At 41.1% G+C, this 22,545-nt stretch overlaps 1 protein-coding gene across 1 annotated transcript; it reads right to left on the bottom strand.

The window, feature by feature from the left end:
* Window positions 1-2,670: 2,670 nt before the first annotated feature.
* On the bottom strand, window positions 2,671-20,005 carry RSL24D1 (ribosomal L24 domain containing 1). The gene is made up of 6 exons (XM_044980862.1): window positions 19,856-20,005; window positions 17,256-17,369; window positions 10,590-10,662; window positions 7,059-7,122; window positions 5,809-5,894; window positions 2,671-4,316 (listed from the first exon to the last, which is right to left on the bottom strand). Exons 1-6 carry the CDS (start codon window positions 19,934-19,936, stop codon window positions 4,243-4,245), a joined length of 492 nt encoding a protein of 163 aa, XP_044836797.1. The 5' UTR covers window positions 19,937-20,005; the 3' UTR covers window positions 2,671-4,242.
* Window positions 20,006-22,545: the final 2,540 nt, after the last annotated feature.

Consider the following 22,545-nt stretch of genomic DNA (forward strand, 5'->3'; position numbering starts at 1 on the left):
GAAACCTTCTAAAAACATTAAAATGTATTACTGGCAGACGAAACCTTAAATTAGAATAAATAAATGAAGACTCAGCACACCACTTCTGAAAGGTTGCCGACCCCTGTTCTATATAGTAGCATTAGGCATAGCTTGAGCTGTAAATCTACTTTAGTGAGTTAGTGTTTATTGGGTAAAAAAAGTGAATTTTTAATACAGTCAAGTTCGAGAAAAAAATTCTTGCACAGATGGAGTGCAATATTAAAGCATATGTTTTATTTTAAAATGTATGCTTTTAAGAATCTTTGCATAAGAAATTGGCTATACATACAAGTATGATTAAATCATCTAACACTATATTTTGGAGGCAATCATCCTTCCAGGAATATAACTCTGATTGATGAAGTACTTTGAGCAAACCAGTGCCTAAATTCCAAGAGAGAATTTGATTGTTGGTTTAACATGGATGAAAAAATATGGGTAAATTATTTAAAATTGGGAAAACAGTTGCTATACACGAGATGTGGGAAATGATCATGGACACTGAGACCCATGAGTAAGGCTGCGAGATTGTCACAGAGGTGCAGCACCACCAGGCTGCCCCCCACCAGCAACCACAGCGCACCCCCCCGGGCCACTCCCCACGAACACCTGTGGCAGGAGGCCCCCTCCCCCGACTTAGTCAGGGGTATATAGTACAAGTCACGAACACGTCACAGGCCGTGAATTTTTGTTTACTGCCAATGATCTGTCCATGACTTTTACTACAAATGCCTGTCATTAAAATGTACCCTTACCCATGAGCACTTAAAAAAAGAGATTGAGCCCAGTGTTCTACCTCATATTCTCTCATTAAAGCAGGCTCTACCCTGCAAGCTGTGAGAGCTATTTCCGAATACACATGCTGTATTTGCCTACAGAAGCCTGGCAATACCATTATTTAATTAATTTACACCAGTATGTTCAGATATCTGGAGTTTAGGATGCAGGGAGCGGGGGAGAGAGGAGGCTTTCAGAAATGTATCCTTTTGGTACCTTATTGAATACAATTTTAGATTCCAAACTTGCCCTCAAGCATCTGAGGGAAAGTGAAAAGGGGGTGGGAGAAATAACTTCCCCAATGCACAGAGCTAAAGCAGAATCTAAAGTCCAAAAAAGTCCTCTGTCCTAACGCACCACATATAAGGTTGGACTGCCCCTAAACTGCTGCTGCACACTGCTATATTGGGAACCCCTGTGCAAAAGCAGGAGCTCCTAGCACCTGCCCCTTCATTCCCAGCACAGAACTACACTAGTTCCATTTTCAGATGTTTTTTATGCCTGTACAGGAAGGAAGCAAAATCTGAGCTTAAGTGCACCCTGAAAAAACTCCATACCATCCATCCATCATGAATTAGGTCCAACTTGCAAGAAATGCTCCATAAAATTAAGCTCTACAGTGTTACAGTAAGTAAAGTATTACATCTAACCTGTGATGTCCTTTTTCCATTAACAATTTTTTCTAGTGCAAGTTCACTCTTATGGCAGATATCAAATCGAAAAACTAAAGTCTGGCCCACAGAAAACTAGCTTAGTTTGTATATCTAAAGAGAAATCAGAATTTCCTTTTTAATAACAGTACAGAAATAGTCACAGATCTGTAATCCAACTAATAAAATGAATCTCTGCTTTAAGTGTTGCTGTCCCAGATAAGATAGGGTTTAAATCCTTTTCTTGTTTATAACTAGGACTTACCTGAGCCCTTGAGGCTCTTGCAGTGACTGCAGCCAGAGTCCTTGCAGAACCTGTCATCTTGGGAAGCAATTCCATCATCTTCAGCCCAGTATTACAACAAATTACCTTTCTCCAGAGTCAATCACAAAAGCAAACTTTCTAAGAGAAAAATCACTAATGACAATAGCTTTAGCAAGGCCTAGTCTTATTTACAAGATTTTTGGAAAAAACAGAGTGAATAAAAACTCATAAAGCAGAGCTTTTTCCTCTCAAAACAATAGCACCCAGTTTTCTCAGTCTTTTCCTGCAAGTTTCTGTAAGATTTCCCAAATAGGTGAGTCCAGGGTCAGTGTATTTTTGTGTAACTGGAATCCCTTTATTAGTACATACTTTAGATCAGGCATCAAATTACAGCTTACAATTTTATTTTAACATATTTGATTATGTTCACTGTTTTGTTGCCCCAAACATACACAAGCTGCTTAATTTCTTATTTGATATAGGGCAAAGATATCAGAAATGCAGCATTTTAAAGCTCTAAACACATATAAAGGGATATTTAACTTGCATGTGCACAATGCTCAAAAATGGACACATTGGTACCTTTCAAAGAAAATATTCTCTGCCTTGGTGGAGTCTGAGCTCTCACCTTCATTCGGGAGTGTATTTTAGCATCTAACTGATTTCACCCTATCAGCATATGTTACCTGGCTAATCTGTCAAATGATTTTGAGACAGTATTAAAAATTAGCACTTACACTGCAAATACAATTCATATCAGTCAGCCAAACACTGATCATCAGGTTTATGTGGCCACTATGTATCACACTTAGCAGATCTTACAATTAAACTTTACCTTCATGTCCTAAACTCCTGTAATTGTTATTTATATAAATTTTAAATATGTTTTTAACAGCAGTGTGTTCGTGTTTAGAATATTCTAAACTGACATTTAATTCAAGTGGATCTACATTTTTGAATCCATGCACATCAGTTTTCCCCAGAGTCTCTTTTTGAATGTATGAACTGTAATTCTATTTTAATTTAAAACAAACAGCATATATACATTTTTGAAATAAGGTAGTTTTCCAATTGAATTTACCTCCTACTCATATCAGGAATGAAACTGCAGATTATGATTTTTCAGTGTAATTAGCAGTGACAAGAAAGTAAATAATACTTAAGTGTTTTTGAAAGGCTTCCCTAATCACGGTGTACATCAGGGTTTCTCAAACAAGGGTCACCGCTTGTGTGGGGAAAGCCCCTGGCGCACCAGGCCAGTGTGTTTACCTGCCCCATCCGCAGGTCCAGCCGATCGTGGCTCTGGGCCAACGGGAGGTGATGCAAGTGGCCAGTGGGACCCGCAACCAGCCGGACCTGCGGATGCGGCAGGTAAATACACCGGCCCGGCCTGCCAGGGGCTTTCCCTACACAAGCGGCAACCCCTGTTTGAGAAACCCTGGTGTAGATAAACAGTTGTCCATTGAAAGTTATTTATCTGAGTGCAACACTGATAACACTTTGGATGAAGAAAATACTACTATGAATATGCAACATACCTATACTTTAAAACAACTTTTCTGTCAACATAATTACTAAAGCGTTAAGTTACATTATACATGGTAAAAAGTTAGATTTATTGCATGTTTGAACTAGCCTGGTTTTGTGGCACAGATTTGAGTTCCAGTGGTTATACAGGTGATGGTTCCAGTCTCCAAACTGGAAGCCACCATTCTATCAGCAGCCTTCTCCAAACGGCAAAACTTGCATCGGTGTTAGCTGCTCTAATAGACTATGCTAAATCAAGAAGAGTTCTTTTAAATATGGAAAGAAAAAACACACAAAAACCCTTTCCGTTGTTACATTTTAAGCAGTCTATTTTCCCCTAGTGGGATACAGTAAAAAGCTAATGCTCCACTGCAGTAAATATAGATAAAATGTGATTCTGCCATCCCTTGTAGGTGCAAAGGTGCAATTTACCCACCACTGGAGGGGTATGGCATACCAAACTAGAAAAGCCTTGGGCCAAAGTCTACTGAGGAAAACTTCCACTGAAGCCAATTATACCTTGAATTATTAGCTAGATAAAAAGGTAATTACACTGTCCCTCCCTGGACAATAAAGAGGTATATATCATCTCAAATGAAAGGCTTTGTGTTATGCATCACTGATAAGGTTTTGTATAATTACAGAATTACAAAAAGTATTGTCCAAAAACATTATCTGCAGGACAGCTGGTTCATGCCAATTACTCATTTTTATGATTACAAACAGTATTGGATGACTTGCAAAATAACTTCTGCTCAGTAAAGTGTATTTTTCTCCCAATAAAGAATTGAGAGTACCTTCCCTTAAAAGATGTAATCAAACAGAATGTCTGGTGCTTCACTCACACACACACACACGATGTGCATCTAGGGTGTGTTTAATCACCTTTCATTTCAATGAACAAACGTCAAATGAATCAATAATGCACAAGTCAGAACTCTGGAGAGTCAAAAAACGGTAAGTTGAGGAGGTAAAAATAGAAGGAAAACAAGGACAAGGTTTTTAAGACTCTTCTTCCATAGCTACATCCTCTTGCAGTTTCTGTACCATTTTCTCCTCCAGCCGTTTTGCTTTGCCTTCAAAAAGAAAAAAAAAACCAAACATTTTAACTGAATATACTTTTATTTAACAAAAATTGTCTAGAGAGAAATCTCAAATTACAGCAATCAAGTTAACACATATTTGTTATGACCTTATTATCAGCTAGCCATACTGACAAAGAGGTTTTAACAAAAAGCAGCGCTGTCATTACTTTAATGCAACAACTAAAATCAGCTTCACTTTTGCATAATACACTGAACATTTGCCTCATCTAGTACCATGGACTTTCGCCAGTTGGCAGTATCAATCAGAACTTCATGCAGTAGCATGAACAACTCCTTTGGTAAAGGGAGCAAAACTGAGAGGCTCCTGGCTCACTTCTCCAGATTTAGAAGAACCGTCCCAGCGAAAAGGACACTGAGGGGAGGATCAAAGCAGAGTGAAGCGTAGGCAAAAGCACACCGCTCTTTTACACTGCCCACCTGTTAGCACCACACATCAGAGATCTACAATATTATAGACAATTTGCTGTAATGGACTATATTAACCATATAAAATATGGAAATTTAAAATATAGTAGTATTTTATAATGTATCAACATCCACCAGATCAATTTACTAATAATTTTTTCAAGGCATTAATAGACAAATTTTCAGCTGATCTCCATTTTGTAGAAGGATAGTTGTGTGCCTAAATAGATGCAAAAGATGGAGATCATTTGAAAACACATCCTATAAAGAACATTTAAGAATAAAACAAATTTCACAAATAAGACAATGTCTACACAATATATTTTACCAATACCTTTTAATGCATAACCTAGTATTTGTAGTAAAGAATTTTGGACCAGCAGAAAACCAGTTGGGAGGAACAGATTTTTCCAACTGTAACTCAATTGGAACCAAGAGAAATGTAAACTTTGCTCAGTAATGGAAAATATAAATTCGTATCTGTGCATTCTTCAGATACATTTTGGTTAATATTAACTAGACAATTCAAAAATAGGTTGTTAATTAGCTGTAACATATTAAGTTTAATAAACATTTGCGACGTCATATTACAAACACTCAATTATAGAATGAAAGACACACGATGAGTGAGGTTCAATAAAAGATAAACACCTCATCCACCTTGTCTCTCTCATGTCCTGGGACCAACATGGCCACAACACTGCAAACAACTGAATTATAAAAGGTCACTTTCTCAGACAGGATTATTTGCTATTGAGTCCAACATTTCAAGAAGTCTGACACTGTACAGTTGTAGTAACTACACTATAGTTCAATGTGTGCCAATGACTGAATTTAAAATCATGGAGACCAGACACATAATGAGGTCAGCTCATTATTTTGATACTGTAGAATTTGAATAAGTAACAGATACTGATGGAATCTGCCTGCCATGGGTGAAGGACAGATGGGGAAGGAGAAAGTACGGGATTGTATCTGGCTCATTAAATGATGGATGTTGCTCAAAATAATTATACATGAACTATCCAAACAAGAACTCAGTAAATCCAGTTCTTACCTGCATGTGGAGCCCGAACAAGGTGTATGTTTTGCTTGACTTCTTTGATGTCTTGTGCCTTCTGCAGCTCTTTGCTCTTCTTTAATCTGAGAAAAATAAGAGGGATTATTATTTGTGAGACTATATACACTAAAGCTTAACTTTTTTTTTTTTAAATAAATGTATGTACATCATGTGTAGGGCTCGGTGTCTGTCACGGAATTTGTGGAAGTCATGGATTCCGTGACTTTCCCTGACCTCCATGACTTCTACAGTAGCTGGTGTGGTTGACCCCAGGGCCGCCCAAGCAGCTGCTCAGGTGGCCCAAGGGATAGCCACACCAGCCACTGAACAGCAGTCCTGGAGGCTGTAGGAGCTGCGGGTGGTAGGCGGCCTTGGGGGCAGCAGGCACAGCCACTACTCAGTGGCCCCTGGCAGCCAGTGCCATTGGCCCATCCCCAGAGCAGCAGCCCCCCTCCAGCCTCCCAGAGCAGTGGCCCTCTCCCCCACTAAGGTTTAGTTAGGGGTATATAGTACAAGTCATGCACAGGTCACAGGCTGTGAATTGTTGTTTATTGCCTGTGACCTGTCCATGACTTTTACTACAAATACCCATTACTAAATCGTAGCCTTAATCAGGTGTATTACATCTTAGTGAAATTTCACCTCTCTCTGAGTCCACTAGGGAATTATAGTGGTAGTTACAACTAAAACAGAATCCAAGAAATACTGGTGCAATGGGATGACAAAGAAAGTTTCAAACTATGAGACGTTTATTCAGATTTTGGAAACCTCAAATGACATACCAGTCTTCAACCACCTTCCTCCAAATATCAGAATACAGCTCCTAATGTTTGGCACGATCGCCATTCCCTTGAACAGTTAGCATTATGTAGACTCATTTCTCAAGCTTCCTAATGTGTTACCATGCTGACCAATACTGTATTATTTTCTTGTACTTCCCAGTCTGTTTCCATCTGCTGTCTGTTGTCTTAAACAGCTTGTAAGCTCCTTGGGGCAGGGACTGTTTTGTTGTGTTACTGCAATGCCTAGCATAATGGTCCATGACTCTCCTGTGTGCTGTGGTGCTACACATAATAAATTAGTAATACTTGCACTACTGTTCGTGTGTCAGGAGCAAACAGTCATTCAAAATTTGTGAGTATCATCTCCATGGAGCAAGGGCCATCTCTTTGCCACATGCCTGTACAGCATGATGCAACCCAGAACCTGATTGGGATTTCCTAAGTGCCACTGAAAATCCTTCTCACCTGTTCATGATAAATTTAGCTTGGCGTTTTTGTTTGATCTCTTCCACTCTCTTCATTGCATCAACTGAAACAAAGAAACAAGACAGAGTTTTTAAATATTTTTAAACTTGCGTGTTTGATAATCGAATTAACATCCTGAAATAATTTAACTAGTACTGTTTTAAAGGCACATTTTACTATAATGTGTTCCTTAATATGCACAGAACCTAGAATAAAAGAAACATCTAATGATTATACCAGAGAAGTTCTCCTTGCAATGTACGGATACTATTCTGTAGCTAGAAATCATCATCAATTTTACTTTTAAATTTCAGTTCAAGCTTCCACTTTGTCTATACAATCTCTCTCTTATCCCTACCATCATTTCTCACAATGGAGGACTTTTGTTTCCAGTTCACCATTATCCAAATGTCATTTCCCCTTAATACTTCTTCCTAACTTAAAAATGAATGATGGTCTCACATGCCACAAAATTCATCATGACTGAAACAAAATATAGCAAACTAGTACAGAATCAATGGGATCAAAAGAACAGGACAGCACAGCTTTAAAAAACAGCAGGAGAGAGAATCACTTAAACACTAATATAATGGTTAAGAATGCAGTTCGATTCTATACTCTGATTCTCTAACAGAGGTTCTCAAACTGTGGTCCGCAGACCAGTGAGCTCCATTCAGGTGGTCCGCGGATAGTTCCAAGGTGTGCACCTGGGCTGACGCACACAAGAGAATGAAGGCAGGCCTGGCTCCACTAATTAGGTGCCTGGACCCTGGAGAAGACGCACATGTAAGGTGAGATGGTGGCCTTGGGGGAATTGGGGGTAGGTGCGATGGGGTAGAGAAGTGAGAAGAGTGGGTGGGAGGAATTTGGTATGTGCAATGCTGCAGCGGCCAGAGAAAGAGGTGACTTTCCCCAGCTGCAGGGCTGCGGCTGCTGGGGAGAGATGGCCCTCCTTCCCAGGCTCAGCTTTGTGGCTGGTGTGGCAGGGGAGAGACCTCCTTCCTTCTCAGCCCTAGCCTGGGGTTTGCCGCAGCAGAGAGAGAAAGGGAGAGACCCTCCCCCAAACCCTTCCCAGCCCCAGTTCAGGGGATGCCGCAGTGGAGGAGAGAGGGCACATCCATCACATTAAAAAGGTAAGACTACTGATGTTGAAATATGAGTTGTGCTTTTATTTGTAGAACAAAAAAAGTTGATTTTTTTTTTATATAGTGCTTTTATCTAAAGTGCTTTACGATAGTTAGTTAACGGCACAAACAACATTTGGAAAGATCATTAAGTGGTCCGCTGAGACCCTCAGCAATCAAGTGGTCCACAAAAAAAAAAAAAGTTTGAGAACCACTGCTCGAACAGTTATTCACAAAATAAGGACTAAGTGAAACCCAATGCCTGCCCACAGTCTGACTGCCCAAAAAATTTGAACTTGTTTGAACAGTGATGTGAAACAAAAATATATATATATATAAGGAAGATCAGGTTAATCCAAGGTTACAGATGCATAATTCCAGTAAATTATGCTCTCCTTCCATTCCTAAATCTCTCGCCTATAATTGATGAGATTTACAAATGACTACTCAATCAAACCTGGGGCTCGATTGACGGTGCTGTAAATTGAGTAGGCAGCACAGGTATACCAACAAACTCTACAGAGCAAATATGCTGTCACATCAACATACTCATTTTTTTTTAATATAAACAATGCAAAGACAACCTAAGTATCACTTTGAGATCATGTTATAAGTGACAAGTAAAAGTAACATGACATTTTTTAAACAAACTCATCAATTCCTTGCTGTTGGGAGTAGAAATTTTTTATTGAAAAAAATGGACTACTTGTGCAAACAGACTGAACGTTAGGTACCTACTAGCAAAGATGTAATACAGACTTACACAGCAACCTAACTATAGCTGTGGAAACACTGAAGGTGAGTCATTAGGAAATGAAGCAGTCCTAGCAGTTATGCTGTTCCTTTTTCAAAAAAGTCGTATTTTTGAATTACTATGCTCTTCAACTATTTACTATTTTGTTGTTGAAACAATTGCAAAATTAGCTATTTAAGTCTTAACAAAACTTAATATTAATTTTTAAAAAAATGTTTACTTAACATTGCACCATTACAGGAGCAAAGTGTTAAATAATTTATCTAAATTTTAAAAGGTCTGGACAATTTTACTAACAACTTGCGTAGGTTCACAGCTAAGGGTAATCACCCTGAAGCATGCGAGTTGTCATCTGATTGCTGCAGGAATTAAGTTTTTTTTCATATGCACATAAATAAACGATTAGACCAATGCATGATGGGTTTTTCTTCACTTCTATCTGAGGGATCAGGATTTAGCCAGTCAGAGGCAGGTCAGTGAACATGAAAGATCAATGGTCTGATTTGTATGGTAAATCCTGTGCTCCTAACAATAGGATTGTGAGAAAATGCTGAACACAGACCAAGTCAGAGTTTTTAGAGTGGTACTCAATTTTTAATTCCCACCATCATACTTCTCCCTCAAATGCAATAGGGGCTGTCCAATCTTCTTAATTTTCTGGCTTTTTACTGGTGTTCCTGGCAAAGTCTTTTGGTCAAATTGTTTGTTTTAAGAAACTAACAAGGACAAGAACATTTCTGGTAGAAAGCTATAAATATTTAGCGCTATGGTGATCTATTGTGTAACTATGTATTTGGAACTTGTGCAATATGTATTAAAAATGCCTAAGAATGAAAAGTATTAACTACTTCAGGTGTTACACATTGCTTGCTTTCCAGATTTCATTTAAAAAAAATCTAAGCTGGTTTTAAGAACACAAACACATACAAAAGTCATTGCAACATCAGTAAAAGCATTTTAAAGAAGCGTTGTGTGTATAAAAGTCAGTTTATCAGATTGCTCTGAAATTAGGTATTCAAAAAGCCTCAGACATCAAGTTTCAAACAGAAGAATGTGTTTTACTGCAGAGTTAGATACCTATAACTTTTGTAGTGAAAATGCTGTGAATGACAATGATTTAAAGGCAAATATTGCAATTTATGATTACAGTTGATAACTGAGCACCATCATATAGACTGATAAGATAATCATATATTCTATTACTACGGTTTTGTAGAAATGGAAGCAGAAAAAAAAAGTATATCTGTAATCCGAGTAGAATCTTGGTTTGTGTTGAGTAGTTCCTATCAAGTCTGATATTGCCCTTTTTACAAGTGGGAAAAAAATGTGGACTCATTTACCATAAAAGGCAGCAGTCATAAGGGACAGGTCTAGCTAGATTATAATGCAAAATTAAATTTGCTTTTTGTATGAGACTACCAAGACTAACCCATTTCATTTCAATGGCATGCAGCTGGGAGGCAGAGCAGACATTCCTGTTCTACTTTGGGGCACATTTAAAAATAAATCTCTTTTCAGGTTTCTAGTATTTACAAAAGACTAATTATAAATATGAACATCAAGATTTAAAGTCTTCTGACAACTGTACATGAGAAGATGATCTTATTCCCAGCTAGTCTTCTAGAAAAGCTGGCATTTCCTAATGTGACTTACCAGTTTTGCTCCATAGCTCTCTCTGGTATTTCAGTGGCTCGTTTCTTCGTTTTTCAAACTCAAATGAATTATCCTGTGTAAAAAAAAAAAAAGGAAAGTGAGTACAGCTTCCCATTTACTGTATTTAAATGTAAATACAGTTTTAGGAATGCATAAAAAAAGTTATCCATATTACTTCTTACATTTGTGGAAAGAAATCTAAAGGATCTCAACATAAAATTCCCTTCATTTTATCTGAATATCTATTATAGATATTTCTCTAAACCTATAACAAACTAATTTAAATACAAAACATCTTAGCAGCTCTCGATACTAATTTCTGCTACATATCATTGAATCTTAAGCTTAATATTTTTAAATATACTTGTGTGTCAGGTCTTCAAGAGAAATACTTTTTCCCCCCTTCATGCCCAAAGCAGGGGTGAAGACCAGCAATTCTTCAATTGATCATTTTCTGAGGTAACGTTGAGTCTTGGCAGGAGGTGAATAAGCCCAGAGCCCTGTTGTGATGGCTAGGAAAGAACCTATAGAAGACTCTCATAGCAGCAGCAGTTAATGCTAAGAGCAGAATTACGCACTCTGACCTATACTATGTTAATTTAACAGAAGGTAGGGGAGAAAGAATAGGCATGAATAGGCACAAAGATACTTAACAAGAATTAAGTTGTGTCCCGCCAGAGGCAGCATCATTACAATCAGCTAACGATGAGAACATGTTGCAGGAGGTTCTAGGTGGGCACTAACCCTCTCTATGTTAACCACCACAGAGAGTTGTTTGCAGAGAGCTAGAGACCCACAGCCAAACATCTCTGTGCTCTTATGCTCCCTGCATCTTATTGAAAACACAACCACTGACTTCTCCAGTGCAATGAGACAGCCACGTTTTGGAGATGTGGAAGCTTGAGCCAACCACCTCCGCCTTCAGATAGAAGAAGGAATCCTTTGCTTATGAGAGTTGAACTATGCAGACATCACCTGCTGTGCTTCCAAGGGGGACACTGACTGCAAGCGGAGGGAAGGAGAACAGCCAACACAGACTGTTTAACGTGGTTCTCCGTGTTCTAACATATCCTACCCACAGCAATCACAACTCTTTTTAGTGGTTAGTTCCCAGCAGGCCCCTTCCTCCCTCACAAAGTAATCCCTGCATGGCCGTCTGTCTCTGGACCTACCTATTCTCTCCTCTCACTTTTCCCATGGCTGTTGCTATATATCTTGATGTAGGATGGGCGTCATCCACACCGGCCTTGCACCCCCAGTGATGATGTATCTGGAGATCAGTGGCATTTAATCCTGTTGAGTTCCACCACTGACCAGCTACTGAGAGCACCATAGCAGCATCTCTGCCCAGTGTGGCAATAGCTGGGCTATCTTCTGCTGTCCACTCCATGTTGTTGCTAAGAGAGAGCCCTGTGGAGCTCCCTCTCAAATATCAGTAGGACAGGGTTTATTCATGGTTTTGAGCCGGAAATTTTGGGGACCCTACATCACTACCACCCTTCAAACAGCAAACATATTGGCCAGAACCCTCACTTTTTTTGTTAATGAGGCACAAGTCACCATTTTAAACAAAGAAAACTTGGTTTGAACGGAGAGCACAGTGGGCAGCAGCTCTCCTGAGTCAGCACCAAGTAGTTATGCACAACGAAATGACTAAAAGTGGTATAACTGAATCTAATGCATCATTTGTTCATTTCCAAATAGTTCTCAGAAAAATGCCAAAGCAACACTTGTAAACAGTCTCACACAATTTAACATCATTCACAATTTTCACTGAAAAAGAATCTTACTGAAGATCAGTTTTAAAGACACTGGAAGACAAAATTCCTTTATCTGTTAGCTGGAACTAGAGCTGTAAAGTTAATACCAATCCTTTAAATGCCTCTGTACTTGAACATCTTGATTTGATAAACATCTTAATAGCAAGAAGACAGAATGCAGAGTGCTAAAGGCCAAATCATTTTGCCATGGCTCTTAACAACTTGAGCTGCAGATCCCTCAACACCCAGGAACTGCATCCCTAATTGGTAACTATCCTACTCTCTTTCCAAACCAACCTCAAATTGCTTACTGCTTGGAGAAACGGTCTAAATTGTTTATTGTCTACATAGATGTAATTTATGTTACATCCTTCTGCCAAAAATCATGTTTGTGTGGTGAACTTAAGAAGCAAGAGTAAGATATTAACACGTTGGGTGAAAGACTATGGGGTTTGGTAGGCAAGAAGGGAGTTTTGTTTTTTGGAGTTGGGGGGAAGGAGGACATTGAGTGAAGCTAGTTCTGGGTATAAGTAGATCAGAGTAACTGTTTTAAGGTTTTGTCCATGCCATTGTTTTTTCAGTTACCACCTAAACAATGAAAAGAAATACTTTGCTCACCTATAACATCTTTCAGCCAAAAACTGCAACACACTTTGCAAAAAATTAAGGCTCACAACACCCTTGCTAGGTATGCAATACCCCTTTTTACAGATGCTGAAGAGAGGTCTGGTTATATAGGTCATCTATGGCAAGAACCAGAGAGATAATCCAGATCTCTGCACTCTGTTTTATGCTTTAACTAGAAGACTAACTTCTCAATAAAAGAAACAAGGAACATAAACCCAGTGGTTTTGCAGGAGCCATAAGATTTCCATTAAGCATCTGATCAAGCCAGACTACAGACACATCAAAAGACACAAGAAAAACCTAGATAAATATTCTGGGATTCTAAAACCTTGTAATGGTGTTACTGAGCTTTAAGAGCAGAAAAGTAAATTAGGAAGAAATTTGCAACTTTTCATAGTGATGCTTCTTGGTACTTAACCCCAAACTATATTTAAGGGAGGAAAAAAAGTTCTAGATGGCTCCAGTCTACTTGGGCTAAGGGAATTTTCAGAAATCAAAATGCAACAACCTGGACGAGATCGATCAATTAGGTCAGGAGTTAGAAGTGCCAGAAGCAGTTGTCATTAGAATCTATGTTTAGACTATCTGGTCAGCTTAATTCTGAACCAAGAATCCTGGAACAACCCAAGATCTGAAAGGGGAGAGGATGAGAAATGCAAAGACAAATATTTTGCTCCATCCTAAATTATTCTGAGTAGTGTTAACTGACACCAACTAGAATAGCAACAAGTTTTATACAGCTGTCTCAGGAAGACTCCTTCCTCTACCACCTAGAGGAAAAACTTCTCACTAGTATTCCCAGACTAGCTGACCAAATGCCACTCAGAAAGGAAAGACAGCCCAAAAACGTAAGCACTGATTAGATGTTCCATCCAGTCTAAGTACAGCAGCAAGAAATCCGCAGAGAAAATAATCATGTGTTAGTACCAGAAATCTGAACACCCTCTAAACACAAAGTGGCTGCAAAAGCCTCTCAGCACCCCAGCTCCTAAAAAGACACACACAGTACTGTCCAGTTGCTGGTTATATTACAGCTAATAACAGCATTCATTTACTGCTTGCGATGCTCAAAAAAAGTAGCTATATACTGATTGGACAATGTTCAATTCAGCACATATATTTTAATGGGATTTTGATAGGTAGTTCTGGTGCTACCCATGACTCTGTAGACCAGGGGTCGACAACCTTTCAGAAGTGGTGTGCTGAGTCTTCATTTATTCACTCTAATTTAAGGTTTCGTGTGCCGGTAATACATTTTAACGTTTTAGAAGGCCTCTTTCTATAAGTCTATAATATATAAACTAAACTACTGTGGTATGTAAAGTAAATAAGGTTTTTAAAATGTTTAAGAAGCTTCATTTAAAATTAAATTAAAATGCAGAGCCCCCCGGACCGGTGGCCAGGACCCGGGCAGTATGAGTGCCACTGAAAATCAGCTCGTGCGCCACCTTTGGCACGTGCGCCACCTTTGGCACGTGCGCCATAGGTTGCCTACCCCTGCTGTAGACGATGCCACCTCTTTTCAGTTTATTTTCTCTAATAAAACAGGAACCCTTTAGATCTAAATAGAGCTTTCATCTACAACAGTGTTTCCCACACTTGGGATGCTGCTTGTTTAGGGAGAAAGCCCCTTGCGGGCCAGGCCAGTTTGTTTACTTGCTGCATCCGCAGGTCCGGCCGATCACGGCTCCCACTGGCCGTGGTTCACTGCTCCAGGCCAATGGGGGCTGCTGGAAGCAGCGCGGGCCGCGGGACATACTGGCCGCCACTTCCAGCGGCGCCCATTGGCCTGTAGCAGCGAACCACAGCCAGTGGGAGCTGCGATCGGCCAGACCTGCAGACGCAGCAAGTAAACAAACTGGCCCAGCCTGCCACGGGCTTTCCCTACATAAGTGGTGTCCCAAGTTTGGGAAACACTGATCTACAATATATTGTAACTTGGCCTCATATTTGAGTTTTGTTTTTAATTTTTGTTTTTCCTTTTCTTTATAAATTAGAATAATGTCAGCTTCTGTTAGGATACTGTTAAGCCTAAAATCTGAAGTGGAGAGCTTAAGAGAATGTAAGAACAGAACAAATTAAGAACTTCTAACCATTCTTCCTACTCCATCAGATCAGGGATCTCAAAAAAAAACAAAAAAACACACCAGTAAAACTCTCCTAAATCAGTTTTTAACAGTATAAAAACACACAATAACTCTTCAGAAGGCCCAGTTATTACATGGCTGCCTAAAGATGTCTGGCAGCCACGTTAAAAAACACACTCTTGGTTAACTGCACAATAATGTCCACAGGGAAGTTACATAGACAGCAGTAGGTCACTAACAGTACCAAAAAAGTATTGAGCATCCTTATTTTTCTGTTAATAAAAGCTAATTAAATCCCAGTAATCCTCTATTTAAGGACTGACCTAGCCATGTATGTATATTTAATCAATTTCTCCCAGGGAAGTAACTCTGTCTTGAAATTCTTTAACTTTTTTTTTAAATCTATTTCATGTCTGGGAAATAAAAGAATCCTTGTGGGGGGAAGATTCTTCTTATAAATTCTCTCCTTCTAGAGAAAGATCAACATACTTAACTGCCTTACACTTGAGAAATCTATATAGTGTACAGATTAAATTAAAGATGCTTCAGAACAAAAAGTATACTACAAGAGGGAAAATGCTTTTGCTAAAATGAATGTGAACAAGGGAAATAGTCTTTTCCAATAAATAAGTTTTGAGTCTGAGGAAAGCATAAGTAAGATGTTCATCAAAATTGCATCATCATAACTGCTGCACCTGAAGCACTGAAAGTCTAGAACTTGATGAACAGAGCATTTAATGACAGGCTTAAGAACAATCTGGTAGGCTTGTTAGTTTTCTCTGATATGACACCTGCCCACACAACCAACCCCATGAGCAAACACTCAAAATGTGGGTAAAATAGATAAAAGAGCTGTATATGTGTAACTACCTGATTTGCGGACACAACCAAGGTACTCTAAGTTGTCATTTGCATCCCCAATCAACAGGTGCAGTAATTGTAAAATTTTCACTCCTTGATTAGGACTTGTCTACACAAAAAAGTTGTACTGCTTTAACTATACCCACACAGTTCTTCCCCTGCCAGAGTGGATGCAGTTATACCGGTATAGCTTATCCCCATACTATCAGTTTAAAAAATATGTCTAATCACCATAATTATACCACTACAAACGTTCTGGGTAGACCAGGCCTCTGTGAATGCCTATATTCAAGAAAAATTAAGAATTTCTGCACCCTATCCCCATATCTGCCAATGAATGACTTGCTGAAAGCCAAACAAAACTCTGCATTTTGATTTGATTTCTGTAAAAAGGAGGTGATACTCAATTTACAGGTGTGTTGCAAGGTTTCATTTGCATTTGTAAAATACTTTGAATGCATTGGATGAAAGATGCTACAGAAGTGCAAAATACTATGTTGTTGTTGTCCATGCTGCCCATCCCTCTCAGCAATAGAAAACAAACCTTCTTCACTGGGCTTTGGGCCTCAAGGCCCTTGAACATCTGGAAAGCCAGAAACGCAAAAAAGATAACTCTGTAACACTAATTTCCATTACTGCTGAATATGTGGTTTGAGGATTTTTTTTTAAACAAGCTCAGGCATTTACGTGATAAACTGGGAACAAAACATCTTGAAATTGAAATTAATGTACAGTCCTAGGATTAGAAGTGATTCAAGCAAAATGGGCTGTTCTTTGCCACTTCACATCATCATCATCTGTGATAAGATTAGCCATTCTCATCACAGATACTGCATGTTTATAACCTTAAAGTTTAAAGCTACAACTACTACATTATTCTTCACATGTAAGACAATTCTTTAGGACTTCTAAATGATTAGAAGTGCCATGAAGAACAAAAAAATGGTTATATCTATTTATTTTTCAAAGAAATTCAAAGAAAGCAGAACACATTTAAACTGAAAATACAGAAGCCTAATCAGAAAGGCAAATTTCGGGGTGATCCTAACCTTAAAGAATGGCTAGTTTTAAACTTTCAAAGAAAAGCAGACTGCATATTTGTGCTTTATTATTGAGAAAATTGAAAGACCAAACTGTATTGTTAAAGCACCGATTTTGTTCTCACTGTCTCTGGGGTCACAGAAGCACTTGCATACCGTGATTTGCCGGGCTATGGCACTTGGAGTATTACAAGCATAATGTTCATGTTTTGTTTTATTCTTGGCCAGGATTTAAACACACATAGTAGTGGGTTTAAGTCCTTTAGTAGTATAATACCACCAAGTACTTACCACTGTTAGTTCTTTACCAGCTGCTTTCCGGAAGGCTTTGGTCCACCTGACCTTTCTGGGATTTCGTTTCTTTTTAAAGTTTTTGTGGCATTTTGATCTGCAGAATCTGAAGGCCTAAAGACAGATTAAATATAAATAGAAAAACGTCTATAGTCAAATGACATTATTGCCCACCCCATCCAAAATAACTCTGATGTTAATCTTAAATTATGTTACGCTACTGGCACTATTCAGTGCCAATTTAAAGAATCACCATTATTTTTTCCTTATAATTAAAAGTATCAATGAAAGTAAAGTTACGAAGTATAGGATAGAAACGTTAGCTTTCATGGAAGCTACACCACACCAAACAGCCGACAAGCCTTAGTCTGAACCTGAAGGATCTACCAGAGATTAAGAAATACAATGCATTCTTCATGCCCATTCTGTGTGTGTGTGGGGGGGGGGGGGGGACACAAAACACGCCCCACTCTTGTCAATCTGGTAGTGAGGGGAAAATTCCTTCCCAGTGTAAAAAAGGAACTTGCACAATACCACAGCAAACCAAAACAACTGGTCCTTTGCTAATCCCAGGGGTGGAAGCAGCTAATCTGGGCATGAAAGAAGGTTCAGATGGGAGGGACAGGGTTTATATATCCTCCTGTAAGTGGGCAGAGGCCAAAGGCTTACCTAAGCAACATAAACCCACCTGCCAGCTCAGGTGATGCTTCCCTGTCATCACCACACTTGCCTCTTTCAAGAAGGGGATCCTTAAGAGAGCCACTGTCAAATTTCCCCACCAGCCCAGACACAGCCCATCCCCCACTTTGAGGTTGTCGGGGGTTGCATTTGCAGCAAGTTACTTGTGTTACAGCCCTGGTGTTTTGGGTAATTTCAATTTAAATATAGCTATTAAGCTTTACAGGGTATCCTTTTCATAATTTTGAAAAATAAATTTCATTTTGGTTATTTTAGATCATGTCTAAACATGTCTACAATCCATAGAATAGAATTTTAATGGAATACATGTTCATTAACCTCCTTGCAGAGTAATGAATACAGAATATTTACTATTAAAACATAAAATGTCAGTCTAATGAGTAAGATACTTGTACTGTTTCAGTGGATCTTTGCACAGAAATATTAAATTAGCATAACAGGTTTCTGTTGTTGTATGTATAAAATGCATAATTCTGAGTGTAGTTTTATTACACAAAATCCTGCTGTGATAAACTGTCTGTGTGCACCATTAAACTCACTTTGCCAAATCCTACTGAATATAATGTATCAGTAGATCATGTAAATCCGTATAGAAAGATACTGCACAGGATAAATAATACAAGTCTCAGTGTATCTTCTGCAATGATGGTATCATTCAAATTAGTAGTTTGTGAGAGTTTTAGATAATTATTTTTACTTTGTTTTACTTTACAAAGTCACATTACTCTGTTTTCACAATATCTTCAGTTACAGTCTGCTGGGAACATGCACGCATCTATATGGCAGTTACCTTTAAACAAACTGATGGTCAAAGAACTGCATGGTACAGGATTATTGAATTACCACATGCAAAAATAACTACAAAACCTTAAAACTGTTCTGTGAATTTTCTATATCTGTCACCTAATCCTAGAGCTAGTGCTTTCCTTACAAGATAAACTTCTAACTGCACATAAAAATAGTCAAGTTTTGCAAGGTACAGAGAAAAGATACTAAACAACTACTTTTTAGAACTTAATTTCAACTTTAAGGCCCCAATTCAGCAAGGCACCTAAGCACATGTTTAAGTTCAACTGAAACCATTAGAATTTAGGCATCTACTAAACTTCAAAACTGTATTTAAGCACACGCTCAAGTGTTTTCCTGAATCAGGGCCTAAACGTGTCAAGCATTTTTAATCTAACACTGGTCTTTACAATGGAGCAAATGATGATATTTACGTTTTGCCACATAAGTACTTTGAATTTCGGTTGGGCAGAAAAGATTTTGCCTTCATTAATTTTGGACAACAACTAGAATAGGAGCACGGAGGGGGGGAGGGGTCCTGATGAGCGCCAGCTCAAGTATAATCGTAGCACAGGCAGTGACAGCAGGGCTGAGCCATGCCCAGCACTAACACCCTAAACCCTGCGAGTATGTATCCGGCTAGGCCAGTGGTTTTCAACCTGTCGTCCGCGCACTGCTGGGGGGGGCCGCAGACTGTGGCTAAGATTTCGAAGCAGCCCGCACCGCCCTTTGAAAGTGTTCAGGGGTCTGCACGTGAAAACCGCAGGTCTAAGCTGCGCCACCGCTCTGCAGACTCGCGGCAGCTCCCCTAGAACCGGTGCGCGCGTGGGACCAACACCCCAAAACACCGCGCGCCCGGCACGCGGCAGCCGGGGGGCGCGGACGGGGAGCGCCCGCAGGCGTCGGGGCGGCCCGGCTGCGGGGCCACGGGCAGCCCAGGCTGCGCTTTAACGGGCTGGAGCCGAGCCCAAGCAGAGCCGGCCCTTAGACGGGCCTGGGCCTGCCCCCGCCCCCAGCTACATGGGCCCCAACGCAGGCCGGGCCCGGACCAAGCCCGTGTGGCGATGCGCACCGCCCCCGGCCGGGCCCCTCCCGGGCCGCGCGTCCGCCCCGACCTTGCAGTCGTTCCGCACGAACATGAGCCCGTGTCCCGGGTAGATGGGCCCGGAGCAGAAGTAACATTTCTCGATACGCATCTTGCTGCCGACTGAACCTTCCCGGCACCCAGCCGCCTGGCCACGCCGCGCCGCGCAGGAAGTGACCGAACCCACCTGACCGGAAGTGCAACTCTAATGCTGCCTTCCGGATAGAGCGTCTCCTCCGTCAGGGAGAGCGACGTGAACTGCTCACAGCGCCCCCTGCTGCCTGTTCACGACCATCAGCAAGGCAGCCAGCTGGGCCTCGCTCGGCCCCCGCCCCAGTGGCTCAGCCCAGTGCCCACAGGAGCCAATTATCAATCAGCAAAGGGAAATCAAAGGGTATTAAAGGCACAGCGGAGGCTTTTGTGATTAATTTTTTTAATTAATTTTCATAAACAAATACAAAAAGGCAAAGGACAATTGAGGAGAAAAGACACAAGGGCAGGAGAATGGAGGGAAAGCAGCACGTTCTGGTGGATGGGAACGCTGGCATTATCTGAGCTAGCTCAGCATTTCTTTGTTCAAATGTATCAAGAAACAGGGTCCAACTTTCTTTTAATTCACATATTATTAGTCTTTATGTATATTTCCTGCATAGTCCAACCTCCTTAACCGTACAGGAGCTGAGATGTGTTTAATCAGTAAGGATCCATCCTGCTACTTTAGCCTTACACCCTGCACATACTGTACTGGTAGTATTCAGGAGCTGTAGTTTGGGATGTCACTATAGCATTCAGGATCTATAATCTGGGATGATGTCACTGCTTCAGAAAAAAGAACAGGAGTACTTGTGAAACAAACTGCTTCAGAAGGAAGTCATCTGGTCTTGTGTATAGTCTGCCCAGATGTACTATCAAACCTTGGTTGCAGTTAATCACAATAGATCCAGAGACGGAAGACTTTCTTGTACCAGTGAATCTGTTTCCTATAGGAGATCACAATCAGAAGTATGTGTTGATACTGACTGTGACTACAACATAGCTCAGGGGAGTACCACACTGTTTGGCATAAAGACAAGAGGTAGTAACCTACACATGCCATACAGTCTACCACTGCCACAAACTCTATGGGAGCCAGATGACTGTGCACCACAGTGACAAGAACTGTCAAGGACATTGTCCCTGACTGCAAATCTGCTCTGGTGTTTAAAAATACTATGTTTACGGGGTGGAGGGTCACCATTAGCTTGGTGAGTAAGTCCAATTGCTATCAACATGTCTTATTTTGCACCCAGGGTTTATTAGCCCAAATATGAGAAATCAGGGCAAAAGGATTTTGTTCTCATCCAAGTGGGAGTTGGGCTATATATGCAACTTCAGACCCCAAAGCCTGCTTCAAATCTATGAGAGAGCTCCACCTGGTGGCCAACTGAAGCAGTAACTTCTAAATCATTAAAAAAAACCCACAAACAAAAACCCCTTCATACACTGTCTAGTGCAGTGGTTTTCAAACAGTGGGTCGCGACCCAGTGCCAGCCAATAGGAGCTGGTGGAGGTGTGCCTGCAGGCGAGAGCCTCGCGGAGCCGCTTGTGCACCTCCACCGAGCCAGACCTGTTGCTGGCCGCTTCCGGGGTGCAGTGTGGTCCATGGTGCCAGGACAGGCAGGAAGCCTGCCTTAGCACCACTGCTGACCGGGAGCCACCCAAGGTAAGCCCATGCCCCAATCCCCTGCCTCAGCCCTGAGCCCCCCCTCCCAAACCTGGAGCCCCTTCCTGCATCCCGAACCCCTCAGTCCCAGCCTCACCCGGGCCTGCACCCCCAGCCCAGAGCCCTGAACCCCATCTGCACCCCAACCCCCTGCCCAGGGCTGGCTCCCGGCACTAGTTCAGCAAGGGGAAGGGGCGGCAGTTTGGCGGCAATTCGGCGGCGGGTCCCTCGGTCCCTCTCGGAGGGAAGGACCTGCCGCCGAATTGCTGCCGAAGAAGAAAGTGGCGCAGTGGAGCAGGTGCTGATTGCGATTGCAGCTTCTTTTTTTTTCACACCACTCGGGGCAGCAAAAACCCTGGAGCCGTCCCTGCCTCTGCCTCAGCCCTAGCCCTGAGCCCCCCCGCCAAAACCCAGAGCCCTCACCCCCACACCCAACCCTCTGCCCCAGCCCTGAGCCCCTCCCACACCCCAAACCCCTCATTTCCAGCTCCGTTGGGTCACGGGCATAAATAATTTTCTTCAACTGGGTCGCCACTGGTCTAGTGTTCACAAGAGCAGGAAAATGCAAAGGAACATGTAGTGCGGGGTCGGCAACCTTTGGCACGTGGCTCGCCAGGGTACGCACCCTGGTGGGCCAGGCTGGTTTATTTACCGGCCATGTCCACAGTTCGGCCAATCACAGCTCCCACTGGCCACGGTTCACTGCTCCAGGCCAATGTGGGCAGGGGAAAGCGGTGGCCAGCACATCCCTCGGCCATGCTGACCTGGAGCGACAAACCGCAGCCAATGGGAGCTGCGATCGGCTGAACCTGCAGACCAGTGATTTCCCTACACCTCCCCTAAATTTCCCCAACACTCCCCACCCCCAGTTTTGTGAACCAGTTAAATGCCAATTTAGTGACTGTTTGGAAATTTGAATTGAAATTGAAACATTAATACACACTTTAAATGCATATACAGTATATGATAAAATACATGTATCTGAAAAAGTATAATAGCTTTGAAAAGTACTGTATGAA

The sequence above is a fragment of the Mauremys mutica genome, chromosome 11 (assembly GCF_020497125.1).
Source record: "Mauremys mutica isolate MM-2020 ecotype Southern chromosome 11, ASM2049712v1, whole genome shotgun sequence".
In the NCBI taxonomy this organism is placed as follows: domain Eukaryota; kingdom Metazoa; phylum Chordata; order Testudines; family Geoemydidae; genus Mauremys; species Mauremys mutica.

Excerpts from the sequence above, each read along its gene's own strand:
- RSL24D1 (XM_044980862.1), bottom strand. The coding sequence starts at position 19,936 with ATGCGTATCGAGAAATGTTACTTCTGCTCCGGGCCCATCTACCCGGGA. Across the intron at positions 17,370-19,855 it reads TCGTGCGGAACGACTGCAAG|GCCTTCAGATTCTGCAGATC; the intron begins GTCGGGGCGGAC and ends ATCTGTCTTTAG. Across the intron at positions 10,663-17,255 it reads CTGGTAAAGAACTAACAGTG|GATAATTCATTTGAGTTTGA; the intron begins GTAAGTACTTGG and ends TTTTTTACACAG.